At 39.0% G+C, this 21929-nt stretch overlaps 1 protein-coding gene across 3 annotated transcripts in view; it reads left to right on the top strand.

The window, feature by feature from the left end:
* The window catches only part of CLPX (CLP protease regulatory subunit X), a 28321-nt gene extending 7821 nt beyond the window's left edge, over positions 1-20500 (top strand). For 2 of the 3 annotated variants that reach the window (XM_088963131.1, XM_088963132.1), the window contains 8 exons: positions 5009-5065; positions 12023-12093; positions 12220-12319; positions 17780-17884; positions 18160-18222; positions 18389-18511; positions 19177-19335; positions 20261-20500. In XM_088963131.1, the coding sequence (XP_088819257.1) occupies positions 5009-5065; positions 12023-12093; positions 12220-12319; positions 17780-17884; positions 18160-18222; positions 18389-18511; positions 19177-19335; positions 20261-20329 (747 nt within the window). In that variant the 3' untranslated portion in view covers positions 20330-20500. The remainder of the gene's footprint in view (positions 1-5008; positions 5066-12022; positions 12094-12219; positions 12320-17779; positions 17885-18159; positions 18223-18388; positions 18512-19176; positions 19336-20260) is intronic. The other variant, XR_016104685.1, reaches the window with a different exon arrangement.
* Positions 20501-21929: the final 1429 nt, after the last annotated feature.

Raw genomic sequence — 21929 nt, 5'->3', positions numbered from 1 at the left:
CTAAATTAGAGATAAATAGGGTGTCAATATCTCAATAGGATGAGATTTCTAGGGCCTTTGTGGAGCATTTTAAGTCTTTATTTAGAAGGCCTTTAAATCATAAAATCTGGGTAGAAGGGTTAGATTGGCTAAAATTGTCTGAGGAGAAGAAGATGTGGCTTGAAGGAAATTTTGAGTTGGAGGAAATAAGGGAAACCATTTTTTCAATGGATCGAGCTGAAGCACCAGGACCAGATGGCTTTACCATGGCTTTTTACCAGACTGTTGGGAAATATTAAAGCAAGATATCCTTAAAGTGTTTCTTGAATTTTCCCATAAATCCGGGGCTGAACTCAACTCTTATTGCTTTGGTCCCAAAGAAAGTGGGAGCAAGTCATCCAAGAGACTTTAGACACATCAATTTGATTAATAGCTTGTATAAAATCATTGTGAAGGTTCTGTCTAGAAGAATTAAAGAGGTGCTTCCAGAGCTAATCTCACATAATCAAGGGGCTTTTTTGGAAATATGTAGATTGTGGATCAAATTCTAATTGCCAATGAGTGTGTGGAGGATATGCGGGAAACAAGGAGGAAAGGGATTGTGTGCAAGTTGGATTTGAGAAAGCTTATGGTGTGGTTGATTGGTCTTTTTTGATGCAAGTGTTGGATTGCTTTGGTTTTGGAGAGAAATGGTGTAAATGGATCCTAGGTTGTATAGAGACTTGTCATTACTTCATTTTGGTAAATGGAAAGGTAGTGGATCACTTCCCTGCTATTAGGGGATTTAGACAAGGGGACCCCCTCTCTCCATTTACCTTGATCGCTGAAGTGTTGGGGAGGCTAATTGAGAAAGAAGATTCAAGAAGTCTTGTGAGGGGATGGAAAGTTGGAAAAGATAGCATTCCTATCACCCACTTACAGTTTGCTGATGATACAATTCTGTTTTGTGAGGAGAGGATGTGAGATAGGTTGAAAACTTGAAGTTGGTGATTCAAGTGTTTGAACAAATGTCAAGTATGAAGGTGAACTTTGATAAGAGTTGTGTGGCGTGGGGATCAGTATGGAAGAGAGAGCTATATTAGAGAGGGCTGAAGCTTTGGGTTGTACAGTGTCTCAATGGGCATTGAACTATTTTGGGATGCCCTTAGGGGATAACCCAAGGAAAGAGAGATTTTGGAGCCCCGTAATTGATAGATTTGCTAAGAAGTTGGCCTCTTGGAAGAAGAATTATTTATCTCTGGGTGGAAGAATTACTTTGATTAAGTGTCTCAATGGGCATTGAACTATTTTGGGATGTCCTTAGGGGATAACCCAAGGAAAGAGAGATTTTGGAGCCCCGTAATTGATAGATTTGCTAAGAAGTTGGCCTCTTGGAAGAAGAATTATTTATCTCTGGGTGGAAGAATTACTTTGATTAAGTCTACACTAGCTAGTTTGCTTGTATATTACTTAGTTTTTAGGATCCCAGTGAAGATAAGTAGGAGTTTGGAGAAGTTGATGAGAGACTTCTTGTGGGAACCAGGGGAGGAGAGGAAGGATCACATGGTGAATTGGGAACTAGTCTCTAGGAGCAGGGCTGATGGAGGGTTAGGTTTAGGTACGTAGGAAAAATGAAGCCTTGTTGGGGAAATGGTTGTGGAGGTTGGGAGGTGAGAGGGATAAACTATGGACGAGGGTAATTTTGAGTAATCATGGTTAGGCAGATGATGGCTGGGACACTAGGACTTTGACAAGGTCTGTTGGTGCCTCTCCTTGGAAATCTATACATGTTATTCTTCCTTCCTTTTTGTAGCACATCAGGTATGACCTCTACTCTAGGAATCAAGTAAAGTTTTGGGAGCACATTTGGGTGGGTGAGATACCTTTGAAAGACCAATTCCCTTCCTTGTTTTCACTCTCAGTTTAAGGGCAAGGTTGTGTCTAGTTTTTTAGTTCCTTCTCAGTCTAATTTTGGGTTTGATTGGGATCTAGGGCTTAAAAGAGGCTTAAGGGATGTAGAGGTTGAAAATGTCGTGAGTCTGGTGCAGATCTTAGACCCGTTGGTGTTGGATCCCTTTGAAAGGGATAAGAGATTGTGGACCCTAACTCCCTCTGCCTTCATCCAGTTCATTTTCACAAAACTTTCCAGTTAAGGATTGGAGCCTTTTGTTGGGAAGCCTTCCTTGGAAGATGTAATACTTGTGACATACTCCAAAGAAAGGCCGTTTTGGTGCTTGTTTCCGAATTGGCGCATTCTTTGCAAAGCTAATGGTGAAAACTCCTACCACTTATTAGTTTCTTGCCCCTTTGCTACTGATCTTTGGGAATGGTTTCTTTCCTCTTTTGGTTGCAAGTGGACCCCACTGCCAAACATCCAAAGTTTGTTTAGCCCATCATTCTTTGGTTGGCCAAACAAAAGGGGAAGGATAATGTGGAGATGTGTGAGGGCTGCTGTTTACTGGACTCTTTGGGAGGAAAAGAACACCAGAATTTTCTTTGAAGTTGAAAGAAGTAAAGAATCCCTTAGAAATAGTAATAGTGAGGGTGGTACATTGGTTGAAATCCTTGGACCTGTTTGTTGATATTTCTACGGATATGTTGCTGAATAGCTGGCTGGAGGTGGCAAATTCTGCTCCTGCCCACTCTTTAGTTTGTCCTGTGTGGTCACCACCAGGAAGTGGACTTATAAAGCTAAACTTTGACGGAAGTAGTGAGGGAAATCCAGGTCCATCAGGTGTAGGAGGGGTTTTTAGAGATGAGGATGGGAAGGTGCTCGCTTTGTATTCAGGTCCCATTGGGTTTGGAGACTCTCAAAGCTGAGGTCTATGCAATACTAGAAGATATAAGGAAAAGGAACTGAATATACAAAAGTTAGTCATTGAAGGGGACTCAAATCTGGTCTTAAGTTGGTTACAAGAAGGTAGTGGACTTTGGAAATATGCTAATGAGAGGAGGGAGATTAATTGGCTAACTAGAGGATTAGATATCAAGTTTCAGTGGGTCAAGAGAACAGCAAATGCATTTGTTGGTGCTTTGGCAAAGCAGGGGGTGGGAAGGGATGAAATGTTTTCGGCTGTTCTGTAACTTTTTCTTTTCTGTTGTCTTCCTGGAGAGAGTTAAGCCTGTTTATCTCTCTTTGGAGCGCTATAACTAAATTCTTTTAATCTAATGAATTCCAGTTATTGATAAAAAAAAAAGAAAAGAAATGCATATTTAGATATTTGTGAGAATGTTGGAGTTTGGAAATTACATATGGCATCTAAATAAAGTTTTCAATTGGACATCACCTTGGTGATATTTTATAGAAGTGTAAAGAACTCAAGAATCTTATATATGGTGAGATGATTGGGCCCCAAAAGGAACAAGAAAGTTTTCTATGGTAAACTATTAATGGCATAAGTTGAGGAATTCCAGTACAAGGTATGATGTAGGGTTTTGATGTTGGTTGAGGATTAAACATGTGGCAAATTGAGAGGATGACCTATCCAAGGAGCAAACCAGATTGGACACATAATCCCTCCACATTAGTAGTATTTTTTTAATAGATAACAATGTTCTTTATAAATTGTGGAAATAGAGTTAACATGAAGTATTGCATGTATGCTTTGTTAAACTATAGTTTCACCACCTAGCCCCTTGTACTTGCCATTTCAAAATTATAACAATATCTCATTTTGTCGACCCCCAGCACATATGTTCCGTACTGGTCCCCTGTTTAGCTTTAGCAAGTATCAGCCATATAATTGGCTGACCTGTGAACCCAAACAACTGCACAACCCTTGTCTTATTAATTGCTTGATTTTCCTAATGTATGTCTCTGCCACCATGTTCCTTGACTTCTATCTTGTAACCATCCTAGTGATTTAAAAGGTGTGCGTAGGTACACCTCAAACCAGGCACGACCCCTTTGAAAAAGTGTGCACCTGGTGTGCCTAGGCATGCACCTGGCATGCTTTCTACCACATCCCAGGCATGCAACTTTTTTGAATTTTTTTTTTTTTTGTAATTATTTGGTTGATTCACATTTTTGTAATGGTTTATCAACTTCTAATTTTTTACTTTTTAATACTGTTTGTACATTAGTATTTAGTAATGGTTCATTAGCTTCTAAGTTACTTTTTAAGTAGGGTAAAATCTGATACCAACTGTTACATACTTGACCTATACACCAAAGGCCTTAATACAGTTGGGACGCATTGAGACAAGCCATTTGACCTTTAGGATCATAAAAATTTCACACAGTAAAAGGGAGCTATCTCACTGAAGATCTCCCACTGCTCCTACTAGATCCCCAAGACAGCAAACAAACCAGAAGTTTTGCTTCAGTCTGATAGATATCCGCCCCAAATGAACAACCGTCTACTGACTCCCTCACAGGCTAGAGGGGAATTAGCAAGAATTAGCAGACTGAGGAATTTCACAATGAAATTGTAACCCAATGTATAGGCCAGTTTCAACATTGAAAGGAGAGCTAAAAGCTTAACTCTACCATATTTACCTGAATAGCTCAGAATAATACTACTGTGTGGTCCCTAAATACTCCCTCAAGATCTGTGAGCTAGGATTACCTATACAATAAACATCGAAGTTGATTTTTTACTTTCTCCACTCCAGTACTGTCCAGTCTTGGATAACCTGTTGTCTTTTGAGTGCAAAGCCTAAATCCCAACCTCTCAAGATGGAATCCATCATTACTGACTTGAATTTGTCCTTGTACTCTCATTGAAATAAGGTTAATGATGCTACTCATTTTTTTCTATTTACAAAAATTCTGGCATTTCTTTCACACCACACATTCCAAAGAATTGCAGCCATAGTGCAATTCTGCGAAGGTATAGATTTCCTAATAAGCTTTTCCATTTGATTCTTTTATGTAGAAGATTTTATTATGTGGGGATTAGATGATGGTAGCCATCCTCTTACATACTCCTATCTGGATAAATCAATCACAGTTCTCTTAACGATCAGCATGTGATAGATTGGTTTAAGGTTAATGCGAAAGGTTTCCTTTCTTTGCTTCTTTCTATAATTCTATCTCATTATGGACCAGGTTGTGAATGTTCCAGAAAAGGGAGCTCGAAAGCATCCTCGAGGTGACAATATTCAGGTATGCCTTCAGTAGTAGTTATGGTATAAATGCTGGACTAATAATCAACAATATATGTTATAATATGTATGCTTCACTAGTCATAAAAGTCTAATTTATTTCTTTCAAGCTTTCGACCATGGAACTATACTGTTGCTAATTATTCACAAATCAAAGATTTAGAGAGTTACAAGTTTGTAGATTCCGTTCCCTTCTTTTCTTTCCTGTAGGATTTTACTCTTTCCTGGTCTCCATCTCTCTCTTATCTCACCCCAGGGAGTTGGAGGCAATTTGACTAAACAGAAGAGATAATAAATGAGAAAAAGTTTGTATTCAGAAACTATAATCTGGTAAAAAGTTTAATGATCCTTTTGCAGGAGAAGGAAAGAGTTCAGTTATATGTTCTATTTTGATTTGTGGATGTTCATTGCATCTTGTGATTTTCACAAGGATACCTAGATTTCCATGTAAAGGGGCAAAAACAAAGTTTATCCAAAAGGGGGTGGAAATATCATGGAAATACTTCAGATTGAAGTTTTCAATCCCTAGGGGTAAGTCATATTTGTACTTTTTAAAGGGGTGAAATAGTCTTTGATATGTCTTCCTGAAAGTTAAAGTTCAAGTTCTTTTTTTTTTTTTTTTTTTTTATTCTGGTTCCATAGGACTGCATAATGGGGGTAGCCCATTCCCCAAACCTATAACCCCTCAACCCTGGTGTAGGTGGGATTTGACCCCAAGTCTATGCTACAACCAGCCAGAGACCTTACCAACCAAACCAGCTAGCAGCTTAGCACCTACAATTCCATTCATAAGCCATATAATTAGCAGTTAATTTTTATAATCAATGCATAAAACTGATCCCTGATGTTTTTTTTTTTGTAATAAAATAAAATTTATTAAAAGAAAAAAGAAAACTACAAAGAAGGCGACCAGAAGTCACTCGAGAGAGAAAAGATCCGATTTCCTTAGAGGTAGTGGAGAAATTAGAAAAGAAAATGAGAGATTTTCTTTGGCAGGGTTGGAAAGACTCTCATAAGCATCACCTTGTGAATTAGGACTAGATTTGCAAACCCCAATCACAAGGTGGTTTGGGGATAAGAAATTTAGAGTCCTTTAACTTAGCCTTATTAGGTAGCTGGTTTTGGAGGTTTGCTACTGAGCCGAATAACCTACGGAAGAAAGTAATAGCCGAGAAATATGGGCTAGACAGCAAAGGGTGGAATGGTGGCTCACCCCCTTCGACCTACGGTTGCAGCTTGTGGAAAGGAATTTGTAGAGCTTCTACCCTTTTCAGGAGTATCAGATATAAAATAGGAGATGGTCTGATGGTGGAAGGATTGGATTTTGGTTAGATCCCTGGACTGGTGAGAGCACTCTCAAAGAGCTGTTTCCTGCTTTGTTCAATATGGAAAATGATAAAGAGGTGTTGGTACTTGGCACCCGACTCTTTTTTGCTGAGGGATAATAGCATTTGTTGGACTCCATCCTTTAGAAGGGGCTTTAATGACCAGGAGATTCAGTTGGTAGAAAATCTCCTAGCTCTACTCCAAAATCAGGCTTTAAATTTACAAACACAGGACACGAGTGTGGAAGTGGAACAAGTTGGGAGAGTTCTCAGTTAAATCCTTCTACAGTTTTATAGTGGGAGAGAATGAAGTCCCTTTTCCTAGGCCATTTGGGGGACGGTGACACCCTCAAAAGTTGAGTTTTTTGTATGGGGGTAGCATCAGTGATTTAAAAGGCGCAAGGCGCATTTTGGGGTATGCGCCTTGCCCAGGTCCTAGGCGCACCTCTTTCAAAAGGCGCATGCCTGGCGCGCCTTATGCGCCTTGCGCCTCAGCCCAGGCGTGTGCCTTTTTAAAATTTTGCGCTTTTTGCTCATTTTTGAGTCTAACGGTTGGGCCCCCGGAGAGAGAACCCCCTAATTGCTTATGCTGTTCATTCATTCATTGCAATAAAATATCTTCTTAAAAGGCAACGAAAGTTGTAAAATCATTATTTTTTATGTGAGAAATAAGAATTTCAGACCCTAACATAGACTTGTTCGGGCTTGCCTCGAGGGGCATGCTACAAAGGTGACTCATAGAATCAAGAATGCAATATGTTTTACATCACATTAACTACTTGAAGCAATGCAATTAAGGAAAAAAAGAGATTGTGGGTTTTACATGCTTGAAAATGCTTTATATGTTTGCTTTATTTTTTAATTTTCATTTGAATACACTTTACATGTTATGTTTATGTATTTTAATTTTAGATAATAGGCTTTTTAAATCATTTATTTTAAAATTTAAGTTTATATTTTTATTAACATTATGCTTTAATATTTTTAAATTTTTTTTGCATTTTTTATTTTTTTTTGGCATTTTTTTGGAATTTTCTAACTTTTTATTTTTTAGCTTTTTTTTTTTGTAATTTTGCGCCTTTCTTAAAAAAGGCGCATTCCTCGCCTTGCGCCTCAGGCGCAAATTGGCCCTTGCGCTTTTAAAACACTGGGTAGTAGCTTTAGAGAAATGCCTTTCCAAAGAAATGTTGCTAGAAATTTCCTTTGGAAAGGGACGAATTGTGGACAAAGATGGTGGCTAGCATTCGTGGGCTGGAGGACAATGGCTGGGATCCTGGAATTTTGGCAAGAGCTACAGCTGCATCTCCGTGGAAAGCCATTCATGATATACTTCCAGCATTCTTTCCTTGGATCAGGTATGGCTTGAACTCAGGTAACCTAATAAAATTTTGGGAACAAACTTGGGTTGGGGATTCCCCTTTGATGGAACAGTTCCCCTCTTTGTTTGCTCTGTCAGACCTGAAGAATGGTATTTCTTTCTTCCAGCATTCTTTCCTTGGATCAGGTATTTCTTTCTTCTTAGTGGTGGAAAGCCATTCATGATATACTTCCAGCATTCTTTCCTTGGATCAGGTATTTCTTTCTTCTTAGTTCCTTCAGACTCAACTTCTGGCTTTGGGTGGAACCTAGGCCGGAGAAGGGCCTTTAGGGATACCGATTTGGACTGCATTTTGACATTGTTAAACATCCTTGATAATGTTTTCCTGGACCCCACTAAGGACAATATCAAAATTTGGACCCCCTCCTCCTCGGGTGCCTTCTCCTATGCCTCTTTTTTTGAAACCTTACTCATCCTCCTGCTCCTCTTGGGTTGCCCTTCCCTGCTAAAGAGGTTTGGAGTAATCCCATTCTCCTCGGGTTGGTAGTTTTTGCCAGGAAACTTTCTTGGAACAAATCAACATAAGTGGCCTACTTCAAAGAAAGCAACCTATTTCTTGTTTATCCCCAAATTGGTGTTCTCTCTGCAAGGTTGATGGGGAAACCGGCTACCACCTTATGTTTACTTGCTTGTTTGCTAAATCTATTTGGGAGTGGGTTTTATCCCTTTTTGGGTGTAATTGGACTCCCCCCTTGAATGTGCAAAGTCTATTCTCTTCGTCCTTCTTCAGCTGGCCTAAGAAAAGGGAGGATTATGTGGAGATGCATTAGGGCAGCAGTTTGTTGGTCCTTACAGGAAGAAAGGAATTCTCGTATATTTTCATTAAAGGAGAGAACAGCTGAGAGCTTAATAGATCTGATACACCTAAGGGTGGTTCACTGGCTGAAATCTTTGGACCTTTTTACAGACATTTCCATGACTGACTTGCTGAGAAATTGGAAAGAGATAGCAAACCCTGCTCCAGTTAATAGAATTTCCAGCCCCATTTGGACTTCCCCACCCTCCGGATTTATAAAACTAACTTTGATGGGAGTAATTTTGGAAATCAAGGACTATCTGGGATTGGGGGTGTCTTCAGGAATGAAGAAGGGTTTATTATGGCCTTGTATTCAGGCCCAATTGGAGAAGGGGACTCTCTCAGGGCTGAGATCTCTGCGGTTTTGGAAGGAATCCAAAGAGCAAGGCAGTTGAACATAAGAAGATTGGACCTTAAAGGTGATTCGGAGGTAGTGGTTAGATGGCTAAAGACAACAGTACCACGTGGCGCTACAGTAATGAAAGGAAAAAAGTTCAAGTGGTTTGCTAGGGACATTGAGGTGAAGTACAGCTGGGTGAAAAGAAATGCCAACTCTTTTGCTGATGGGTTAGCTAAGCAAGGGGTGAATAGGGTGTCTTTGTTTTGGGCTAATTTCTAATATATCTCTGTGTAATTTGTTGTTGGGGAACTAAGTCATTTTACCTCTCCTATTTCTTTGTAATTGCTCCTTTCTAATTTAATAAAGCTGATTGTTATTGATGAAAAAAAAAAAGAAATGTTGCTGGAGAGAGACTTTGTCTGCAATGATATGAGGTGCGGTCTTTGTAATGTGGAGCTGGAATCAGTTAAACATCTGTTTTTACACCACAAGTTTGTTTCAGAAATTTGGAGCTACTTTTTGAAGACCCTGAATTATAGTTGGTGCATGCCTGTCTCAGTGAAAGCAAGTTTGGAGAAATGGCACATATCTGGGTCGACAAAGAAAGGAAAAGTCTGCGGGTCCTCCATTCCTTTGGCAATTCTATGGGTTATGTGGCTAGAAAGGATCAACAGGATTTTTTAACACAAAGCTTCCTCTGAAGCCAAGGCCATCAATATGGCAATTCTACATCTGATTGTACCTTTTTGAGGATGGCCTTTTTTTGAGGTCCTTCTGCACAGCTTTTTGTACAGCTTCTCTTTGTACAAAGGACCTTTTGATATGATACAATTATACTTTAGCCTTTTTTCAAAAAAAAAAAAAAACCAATTCAACTCCCACCCACTCCAAACCAAAACCAACCTAATAAAAGAAGCAATAGAAACACAACACTTAGACCACTGAAAAAAACAATGAAACACCAAACCCAAAAACCTATAACTTGATCAAACAAACTCAAAACAAAACCAAACCTTATCAGAGAAATACAAAAAACCAATGTCCAACATATTCAACAATCCAGCACCCCGAAAAAAGCAAACAAGAACAAAAGCTCTCTACTTCTTTAGTACATTCCTGGATTTCAATTCTTATTTGGCCCGATTACAAACAGACCCCCTTTTAATTAGCAAAAAATTTTGACACCAAAATATTTGGTGCTTTCTCTGATTTCTGAATCTTCTTATAGCATGGTAGGCTTCCTGGATTCCATCAAAACCCTAGACTCATTGTTCCTTTCTAATTCCCAAACCATGTTCTTCTCAAACAACTGATCCGTGCCTGATTCTTCACCCCCCATCCCCTACAATTCCATCTGATCTCTGAGCAACATTATTGTCTTCAACCTTTGAAACTTTGCCTTCATCTCCTGTATCATACTTCCTCAAAGCATTGGATATTTTTGTTCCAATTCTTTGAAGGTCTTCCTAGTGAACCCCCAACGAAAACTAAACTCAGAAGTCTTGCCCACTGTGACCTCTGTGTTCGTTACCATTTTCCAAATCTACTAATCTTTCATCCATTGTAATCTCGTCTCCACTTGAGTCATCTTTCCTCTTTGTCCTCCTTTTCAATAGCTAAACACACATCACTTTCCTGCAGAGATCTTGTTCGATAATTTGTCTTCCTTCTATATATTCTAGAGCAAGCTAAACCTGGAGCATCTCCCCCCCCCCTGTTGTCCTTACTTCCTCTTCTTCCTCCCCTTCAGTAGTTAAACACATTATCCTGCAGAGATCTTGTTCGATAATTCCTCTTCCTTCTATATATTCTAGAACAAGCTAAACCTAGAACATCTCCCCCCTTTCCGTCCTTACTTCCTCTTCCATTGATTCTGGATCTTTATCTTTCTTCCTATTTTACTCGTCTTCCACAACTTCCTCAAGCCCACTGATTAATTTTGTCACTCTAATCCCACTTTCTTCAGCCCTTACTGTCTTTGTCACAACCTTAAGACACCACTCCATCTTCAACCACTTTATTAAAATTGTTATTTCTCCTTTATCTCCTTCATATGCACCAACCTCGCCTTTACTCCCTTCCCAGTTCCTCTTTCATCCTCTACCACAGCAACATTTGTCTTTTCTGAAATGTCAATATTCAATCTCTCTTATGTGTTCTGAATCTGGAACAGAGTTTCCAGCCCTCTCCTCATCTTTCCTGTCACTGCACTCCAACCCCAGGAATAATGAATCAAAAGTACTCATCTCTGTGAATAAGTTGGCCTCCGGTAAATTGTTTTGATTTTCTATGATGGTCTTGATCAGCTCCTTTTCCAAACCAAAGTTTTGGGATGTCTTCTTAGTCCAAGTGCTCCTTCAATTAGCTTCTAAATCTCCCCATCATCTTTTATGCCTGTTATCTCTTTGAAGTTTGAACCAAGGTCCAAATATTCGATATGATACGCCCTGTATTGGGTGTATCATATTGTATAGGGGGCTAACCGGAATTCCATTTTCAAGGCATTTCAAGAAACCTGTGTTTTTTAAATGTTAAAATATCAGAAGAAAAAATAAAAAAAAAATAATGTTTGATGGTATAGAAATACCTAATACACATATTCATTTGTATCAGGTGCATCGATACTTTGAACCTTGGTTCAAGCTGATTTTTCACCTCTTTTCTTAGTTATTGTGGCTTCAAATCCACTGCTTCATAGTTACACCTTTTGATGTACCAGGGTATTGGTTGGTGATGAGATCAAAAACAATGATCTGAAGGGAAAATTTGTATGCATTATTGAATCAATTGAAGGTCATCTACTTAGTTCAGTTTTATTTCATGTTGAAGGACATATGAAAATAATTTAAAGATTCAACTTGACTTCATGTTCCCTATAAGCACAGGGGAACCTGTTGTCCTAATTTTCTCCATTCATCTTAATTTCTTCTGTATTTTTAAAAATCTGAAAATCTTTTATTTATGAAATTCATTTTTTGTTAATTCCATATCCTTTTCAAAACACGAGGCAAGGTATAAATCAAGTTTTCAAGTCAACCCCCATTAGGGTATTTCTCAGCATACATTATGAGTCATATGGATAATCATGCTCAATATCATTTTTTTTGTGTGTGTGGCAGATTGACACAAAAGACATTCTCTTTATATGTGGGGGTGCCTTTGTTGATTTGGAGAAAACAATCTCAGAAAGGTATATATAAGTAAATAACCCTTTTGATTCCCATAGTAGTGATGCTTCTGTTTGCATCTTTGGCTTCACAATTTATTTTGTCTTTTTTTCTCTTTGATTTGCAATATGTTTTGTTATCTATTGCAGACGCCAAGATTCTTCTATTGGGTTTGGAGCACCAATACGTGCAAATATGAGGACTAGTGGTCTGACAAATGCTATAGTGGCATCAAATTTGCTGGAAAATGTTAGTATAAACCAAAACTCAACTAGAAAGTTCATCTTACAGCCGTGTTTATTAAACACCCTAGATTTTCTAAAATTATATCCTGAAACATGCAGGAGATTCATTTGTAGTGTGAACTCCAAAATGCTACCAAAGCATTTATCAATCACTGACTAGTTCTTTTTAATGTTACAAATGAATTCATTGAGGGTCATATTTGTTGCATCACTACCTAATTGGTCTATACCCATGATGTAGCCACCCAGGATTACTAAAGCATCAATTAGGCCAACTTATTTTAAAGCATTGTTTGTTTGTATCATCTTGTAGTTTTAAAAGGAAGCAGCACAACTAAAGTGCAAGGAGTTTGTAGAGTCTAAGGCGTGAGGTAAAAAGTAAGGTGCATGCCTAAACCAAGTGAGGCACCACCAATGAAAAAAGTAAGATGCAAATAATATATAACAATATGCAAATCAATATTCTGAAAGGAAATAAAATATTGTTAACTAAATGGCGTCATATTATTAACACAAAAGTATATAGCCTGTGGGTTCAAATCCTATATAGACTAAACTACTTAAACTTTAAAAATAATCGATATGACCTATATTATAGTAAATTACCTATTTTTTGTTTATCCATCCCACAACCCCAGATGTCTGGGACCAACGTTGGGTTATGACCTTTTAATGACCTAAACAGTAAATTACCTACTGAAACATCAAATCCAAGATAATTTATCAACATAGCAGCAAGACAAGTGAGGCATAGCTCCCAAATGAGATGTAGTTGTGAACCTAAGTGTGCCTTTTAGAACACAATTTATCTCTCCAATAATATTACATATGCTTTCGTTTTGCTATTATGCTTGCTAGTTGCTCTAAGCATCTGTGATGGTTTAGAATAAAAGATATCTTCTTTTTTTTCCTTTTTTTATCAATAACTGTGGATTGTAGTAATATTAAAAATATGAGGAAGTTACAGGGCATGGGGGCTAAACAATCTTAGATCCCAAGAACAACCATTAAACATCAAAAACAAAAGTTACAAGACAACCCAAAATATAGAATGTCTGTTCACCCCTTGTCTAGCTAGACCAACTGCCAAAGAGTTCGCACTTCTTTTTACCCATTTGTATTGGATTTCCATGTCCTTAGTCAGCCACTTGAATTTCATCTTTTCATTACTGTAATTCCAAAGTCTAAGACTATTCAGCCAGTTTACCACCCTTCAGAATCTCCTTCCATGAACAGCTTTTTAATATGCATATCCTTGATTCTTTGTACCCCTTCAAGAGCTACAAGAATCTCAACTCTCAAAGAATCTCCCACCCCTACTGGTCCAGAATACATAGCTAATAGATTCCCTTGTTCATCTCTTATTACTCCCCCTATTCCGGATGGCCCTGGATTGCCTAAGCTGCTGCCATCAAGGTTCAGTTTAGCAAAGTCATGGGGTGGGGGGATCTAACAAACATTTGAGGCCTTCCTCATTGGAGCAAGTTCTGCTATCTCCTTCCACTTTCTTTGCAACTCATCAACTAAGAATTCTGCGAACAGAGCCAAGGTTTTCAGCCAGTGTATAACCCTAATATGGATGGCCTCCAGTACTACCAAACTTCTCTCCTTATCTGTAAATATTCATGAATTTCTCTCCTCTCAAATAGTCCAACAGACTGTAGCCCTCATACACCTCCACATAAACTTGGCCCTTTTTGTTGGTCGAATCGGCATAAATGTGAATAGGCTTTGCACATTCGAAGGGCGGGTCCACCTGCACCCAAACAAAGAAGTACACCATTCCCAAATGATGTTAGTGAACTGACAAGAGATTAGTAAATGATATCTAGACTCACCATCAGCTGCACAAAGGACTACGGGTGGATTTGAGCCGAGCCGAATAGTACCAAGCTCGAGCTCGGCTCGAGACTATTCTATAAGGCTCGAGCTCCAGCTCGAGTTTGGTTCGAGCCAAAACCTTAAGCTCGAGTTTGGCTAGAGTCAAGAGTTCATAAGCTCAAGCTTGGCTCGACTCGGCTCGACTTGTTTTATATTTTATAAAAATATTTTATTATATATTTTATTATAAAAATATTTTATAAAAATAAAAATTATATATATATATATTTTATTTTATATTTAAAAATTTAAGAATTATAATATATATATATATATATATTCGAGTCGGCTCACGAGCCTTACGAGCCGAGCTCTAGTAGGCTTGAGCTCGGCTCGTTTAATAATCAAGCCATTGAATTGGGCTCGAGCTCGAGCTCGAGTAGCTTGTGAAAAGCTCGGCTCGTTGGCACCCCTACAAAGGACACACCAGTGAGGACAAAAACAACTATTGGGTCTTTTTCTTTGAAGTAAATTTGTTGTATTAGCTCTTTCCAAAAAGGCTTCCCAAAAGAAATTCCCAACCTTAGGAAGTATAGGATGACACCACACCTCTTTAACAGGGGAAGACAAGCCAGAGGAAGAAGAATGTGTGAGAGCTCTAAAGAAAGAAGCACAAGTGAAGGATCCAGAGGCGGTGAGTGTCCAAATTCTACTATCTGCCTTTGTTGGCTCTAGGAACACCCCACCTTCAAGAATGGATAACAGTGATGAGATACCATCAAGCTCTGTGTCCTTGATATCTCTTCGCAGGACCAAGTTCCTGAAAGAATGGTAGGATCCATCTAATGGACGCCACAAAGGTTGCGGAATGGGTGGGCGAATTTCAAAAATTTCCTACCTTCTCCCAACTGGGAATCATATTCCCTAAATTTAGAATACAATATTCAAGGATCCTACTTGAACCATAATCAAACCAGATCTGTACCAAAAGATAAATGGGAGGAATATACCTGATCCGGAGAAGCAGTATCTCCCAAAGTTGGTGTTCACGCCCAAAGAATGCTCCAAGATCCGTTCCTGCTGAAGATGACACAGCTGTGGATGGAACAGAACCAGCAGGGTGCGTCCTACACACTGGATCCTTCACAAGAATCCTCTGGAAACACTAAACACTGAATCCTTTTAGTCTTTGTTACAAGACTGATGTCAAGAACAGATTTCTTGACTTTCTTTTTCTGCAAAGATCTAATCTTGCAAAGAAAAAGATGGCGGCGGCAGGAGGAGAACTCTAAAGGCGAAAAGGCTAAACTGCCTTTTTCTTTTTCTGGAGTATGAATATTGAGATCCTATCTCAATTCGCAGGAGATATCCTATATCTCTTCAAGGTGGTTCGAAATCTGATATTTCTCTCTCTTGGTTAGGGTTTCTCCTCCTTTCCTCTTGATTAAGAATCCTCCTAATTAGGAGTTATCCCAATCCAAATCAGTATTTGGATAGGGGATAATCTTAATCCTATCTGCAAATAAGGTTAGCTTACTCCTGATCTTATCAGGAGGTTACCAGATTCAAATCTAATTTGAATTTGGTCTCCAAGAGTGGATAAGGCTAAAGGCCCAATCCTTTTACTAACATTAATCTCAGATTCGCCCCAAGGATGGGTGATCATATCAGCCCACCTCGAAATGGGCTTCTGGCCCATTAAGTGTTCAGTGTCTAATTACTTTCCAATCTGCTGCCCAGTTGGGCTTCTTTGTATGGCGTGGAACCCAAGCATTGATCTACACACCAGCCACATGGGTTCGGCCCAGCCTTTAATATAAGGCCCAGCCGAATTCACTGAAAAACTCAATGAACCCCTTGAGTCCATCATATGGACCCTATGGGCCCAACACTTACATTAAGTGGTCCCTGGGCCAAGCCATCTTATAAAAACCCAGGGACTGTGGGCAGGTGCAAGATTAGCCCATCAGGTATTATCCTCAATGGTCTTACACTTAACCTCTCAGCCCTTAATGATCAAGCACTGCCCGACAAGAGAGGACCTCTCCCTTGGCTGCAAGGAACAGTGCCGCACTCTCCTCTCACATGGATCCCGGGAATTAAAACCATTTGCAAACAATTCGAAACCGTACATATATATATAAATATATTAATTTTGCAAAACAAAATTCCAACGATTGAAATCAACTGCCGGCAGTTTGGTTTCCATCAGAGAGAGTGCATTCCCGATCATTACCCTTTGTCCGACAAAGTGGCTGATTCTGTCACTATGATCACCCACTCAGATGAATTCTCAAACTGCCCCAACATACCCAGGTTTTGATCCCCGCTAAGGATCTCACTGATTGGCATATCAAAGGCAGCCTGATCCAACACCTAGTGAAGTGTCATAATCGAGTCTAGGGGTCAGGTGTAACTTTCCAGTTTTGCCCATCTATCTCCAAGGTCCAGGGCAAGACTGGAAATCTGGTCCGGTTCAAGGATTCAAGTAATCCCATACTGCATGTGCCTCGGGTCTTACCCTGATGGCTGAGACAGGCCATCCCAACACTTGGTGGCACACCAGCATCAGCCTTGGCAGGATAAATCTCCCCAGACTTATCCAACGGCTGTGAACATTTAAAACTAACACGAGTCTCTATAAATGTCCAGTTTTAGGGTTTTACACAGAATTAAACCAAACAACATGAATCAAACATGCACTTTATTTACTTCCACTAAATAACAAAAGCACATCAAATCAGATTGAAGCTAAGGGCATACAAAAACTGTCTAACAGTTCCAACCAACCCTAGAAATAGAATTAGAAGGAACAATGAATGAAGAAACCGGTTCATTTTTAAAAGTGGAAAGGGCAAAAGAGCTTGGGAATTGGTCTTTTAGGGTGGAGTCCCCAATCCAAACATGTTCCCAAAAATTAATGAGGTTGCCCGAGTGCAAGTCATACTTGATCCATGGAGAAAACAAAGGTAGAATAGCTTGAATAGCTTTCCAAGGAGATGCTCTTGTACTCCTTGCCAGAATCCCAGAGTCCCATCCATTAGCTGCAACCCCATGAGTACTGCCCACTATCTTCACCCAAAGTTTGTCCTTCTCCAATTAGAACCTCCAAAGCCATTTACCTAGAAGAGCCAAGTTCCTATTTCCTTATGTTCCCGATACCCAAACCTCCATCCCTTTTACTTCTACAAACCATCTCCCACCTCACCCTATGGTCCTTCTTCTCCTCCCTCGGCTCCCAGAGAAAGTCTCTCATTAGTTTTTCTAATCTACTAGCCACCTTTGTCGGAATCTTGAAGATTGACAACAAGTAAACAGGAAGGTTAGCTAAAGTAGACCTGATTAGAGTGGTTCTAATCTACTAATTTTTTTCCAATTTTGCTATAAAAGAAAATAAGTTATTTCAGGTCCTCTTCCTATCATCAGTGTGCTCACTGTCTGCAAAACAAAAACTGTGCACTGATATTCTATATCACTCTTTTATTGCATATTTGCATTCTATATTAACTTAATTTAAAACACATCATTTTGTGGTTGATTAGTTAGAACCTAGGCACTGACTAATCGTTGCATCAATTAGGGAGGCTAAAGCAATTAGTCATCACCTTGCCACACTAACAACACTGCTTCTTTGATTATGCAGGTTGAGAGCAGTGATCTTATTGCATATGGTTTGATACCTGAATTTATTGGGCGATTTCCAATCCTAGTTAGTTTATCAGCTCTAACTGAAGATCAACTTGTTAAGGTAATTTTTCTTTTTTTTCTTCTTCTTGATTTTGTTTTTCAACTCATTTACACATTATCTTCCTCTTATAAGCTGTTTTTCTCCCTGTTTTTGCATGGGGGTGGTTGGTTTATAAATTTTGATCTCAAATGACTTTTCATTTCAAAGTACTATGGACAAATGTAGTGTGTAAGCACATGCAACAGTGTTGTTTGCCTTTCTGAAATTGTCTAATTTTTGTCCAGTAAAATGAGATGTCAATTTCTATCTAATAGTTTGCAGATTTTGTTGTCTAGGTTCTTATAGAGCCAAAAAATGCCCTTGGAAAGCAATACAGAAAGTTGTTTCAAATGAATGGTGTAAGTTTTTCCTTATGAAAATACTTCCCTTCAAAATCTGATTGTAATATTAAGTTTTTCCTTCTGAAAATGAATGGCGTAAGTTTACATGCACGTTTGTGTAGTAATTTTGATAGCTCCATAAGTACTCCAGCTGTATTGATTTTACAAATTTGTGTTAACTCAGGTCAAACTGCATTTCACAGAAAATTCTTTGAGAGTGATTGCTATAAAAGCAATGGCCAAAAACACTGGGGCCCGAGGCTTGCGATCCATATTGGAGAATATTTTGATGGATGCAATGTATGAGGTGTGTAATCCATTCCCCTCCATAATTCTAAAAATAGGTTAAAAAAATGGCAAATTCCTGCCTGATTTGCGAGACCTGCTTGCAGGCCAATTTTCAATCCTTCCTATAAGCTTGGATTTGGTAGCTTAGTTGCAGTTATATGATCAAAATTCAAAATCAAACTTAACCCTAATTATTTTTGGCTTCATAAATCCTATCCTATCATTGTGCTCTATTAAAAGTCTTATTTTCTGTCAAATTACTAATATCCTTAAAGACTGCTTCAGGGTGCCAAACCAATGTGTCATCATCTGGAGAATCCCCTAAAATTGTCTCTAGGTTTTTATGTTAGCTGCCAATCCAACACAACCCTACTTTATCTGGGTTAGGGGACTGCCAGTGAGAGAAGGCTCCAGATGGATTAATGATCAAAACAAGATGGGAAATATAAAATCACTTTTTTCCTGGGGAAGGGTTTTTTAGGGGAGAGGGATGTTGTATTGTGTTCTGGTATTAAGAGAATGGTGTTTTCTTTTCGGGGTGCACCTTTGTTTGTTTTTTTTATTTAAAACTATCATTAAGTGATTAAAATTTAAAAAAAGAAAGAAAAAGAGAAAAGGATATAACCCCATGTTTGATATCCAAAGATTCAAAACTAATTGGATTTATGATGGATTATTTGCTAGATTCCAGACACAAGAACCGGAAATGATAAAATAGATGCTGTTGTGGTTGATGTGGAAGCTGTTGGAGCTGTAGAAGGACATGGCTGTGGTGCCAAAATTCTTTATGGTGATGGTGCATTGGACCATTATCTTTCACAGAACAAACCAAGTGATTCAGAGGTATGTGCTGATTTGTTGGTTTCGTATCTACTATTTTTCTTATCATGGTGTCCAGCATTATGTAGACATTGAACTAAGGGCGGGCAAGCAGGTCAGGTCAATCTGCTCAGAACTGCAAATGGACTGGATTGACCTTGTGGATGTCAACTGTGCAAATGACTTTTTAAAATATTAAAAATATAGAAATTTAATATCATCATAAATGATTACAATTCTTGAATTACTTGGAAATTTAAATCGAGCATTAGAGCGCTACTACTCTAGGTCCAAAAGTGGGCCTTTGTGTGGTGAGGGGGCAGGGGTTTAACTTCAACTTCATAGGTGAATATGACGGGCCTTTGTGGTGTAATGGTAGGTCCAGATTTCTAAGATTATTACCTGGAACGACTAAGTTATCTTACATTAGATATCTTTTACTCCATAGGAGATGAAAAATCTTGTAAATGTAAATGAGCCAAATGCAGTTCGGAAGAGGAGGTGCAGCTCTATGTTCTACAGTGCTACTCCTGAATCTGAATATGCTCCGACCAAGCTTCATCTCTGGACTTATCTAGGCGTTACATTTGGGTGGTACCAGGCCAGCCCTGATGATCGTTTTTTGCAGGCCCTTAGCATCTAAACTACCAATATATGACTTGGGATAGCCATATTGGCTTCAAATGTTAGGCACCGACTAAAAATGGTTGCCCTCATTTTGTTTTGCATTACTAAAAACCACGGTAATTCAAAGCATAAACAAGTAAAGCAGATTAAGATGACAGTTTTCCAATAAATGAAGAGGTTTCTGGGATCATCTTACTGGTTCTTTTGAACCAAGTGATGAAGCAATTTTCTTGTGTATCTATATATTTTCAATGGTGTTGCTATTTTGGTGATTATTCATTGAAGTTCTTATTATATCATAAAAACGATTTTTGTCTTGCAGACAATTTTGGTGGGGTCAGACGGGGAGCCAGATGTGGAACAAGAGCTGGCTATTGTTGCTAGCATGTAGTCTGCTGGCGAGGTTGATTTGTGATTCAAACCTTGTAAATTAAGTTAAATTTGTATTTATTCTGCAATTGTTACTAGCTTCTATTGGCTTAATCTATACTTCCATACAAGTCTTCCATCGCAGATGATTAATAATAAAGAAATTGCAAGCTTACTAGTTAAGTTTCAGAAACCGCAGGTGGCAACTGACAATCTTAAATCCCACGAACAGACTCAAAAGCGAACCTTGTTCAATTGGGTCTTTGAGCCGTCTCAGAGCACCTAGCTAATAATTGCACGGCTTGCAAGTAATAGAACTGTTGTTGTTTGTTCAGTCTTGAGCTCATTTTCTTCTCCTTACTCAGCAACTCGCCCGATGAACTGCTCTTGGGTCATTTTCATCCCTTGGTTGCCAATGCATGATGGAAATGGAATATCCGATAGGATATTATTGATGTGCTCCTCACAGGGCACACTTGAATGAAACTTCCCGTATTTGTATGTGGTCATTCATGGGGGAGATATTCCTAATGCATGGCTGCAACGTGCTGTGAGGTTAGTATGACGTGAGGATAAGATCCGAGTTCATTGGTGTGGGCTTCCATCCAGACACAATGTTGTTGCATTAGCGATTGGATTTCAAGCGTTGAATCCATTGGTTAATCAAAATTACAGCTTTGAAAGGAATAATAATAATGCCCATGGAATAAATTGAAACATGTCGGTAACTGAGAATTCTAAAACTCTGCCCGAGACTGGAAGTTTTGGCAATTGTATTTAAGATATAAATAGGACGTCACATGGATTTGATTTGCAGGGAGAAAATGCATATAAATTGTTCGCCTTCCCGGAATGTCAAATTTCTCTTTGATATCTGATTGTTTGAAGTTGAGGCTGAGGCTATTCTAAATTCCAAATTCAAGAAAGAATCCTTTATTTTCTTTCTTGAAAAAAAAAAAAGGAAAGGGAATTTTGACATTCTGTTGATCGACAGTATATTTATGTTTCAATAACAAAAGCATACGAAAAAAAGATGATAAAAGAAGCAACGAATGATTTGAAAGAAATCCGTGTAAGCATTACTACCAAATAAAATGCAACCAGATATAATCCTGAATTTTGCTGAAATGCTCAAAATTCCATTCTTCAAATTGCCAGATTTTTTTTTTAGGTAAAGACAATTTGCTAGAATTTCAGGACATTGAAAAGTGAAAACATGGGCTTCACATCATGACATGGTGAAAGGTCAGTCAAGACTACCTTCGTGCAGTTCACGGATGAGATCGACTGGAAGGAGATACGGACTAAAAAGTGAAAATCCTAATGCCCCGTGTCACGGGGGTAGTTTTACAGCGGAAGAACCCGTGCGGCATCCTGGCCAAGGCAGGCCAGAACAAGCCTTTGTAACGTATAGAGGCTAGGAGTTGCCCGATGGGATGGCTCCACCAAAGTCAGTAGCACTGGATCATGACCTCAAGTCCAATGGCCGGGGCACTCTCCTGGCTTAGACCGGTCCATGGGAGGCGCCGCTTACGTGCTAAAGGGGGACAACCATAATGGAAGGCGACCATGCGTCGATGAGGTGACTTGGCACCGATGTGATGGTATAAGCCGATGATGAT

Source organism: Nelumbo lutea, chromosome 1 (assembly GCF_056320005.1).
Source record: "Nelumbo lutea isolate HS-2025 chromosome 1, American lotus-T2T, whole genome shotgun sequence".
NCBI lineage: Eukaryota > Viridiplantae > Streptophyta > Magnoliopsida > Proteales > Nelumbonaceae > Nelumbo > Nelumbo lutea.
This window is presented reverse-complemented; position numbering and strand designations above follow the sequence as displayed.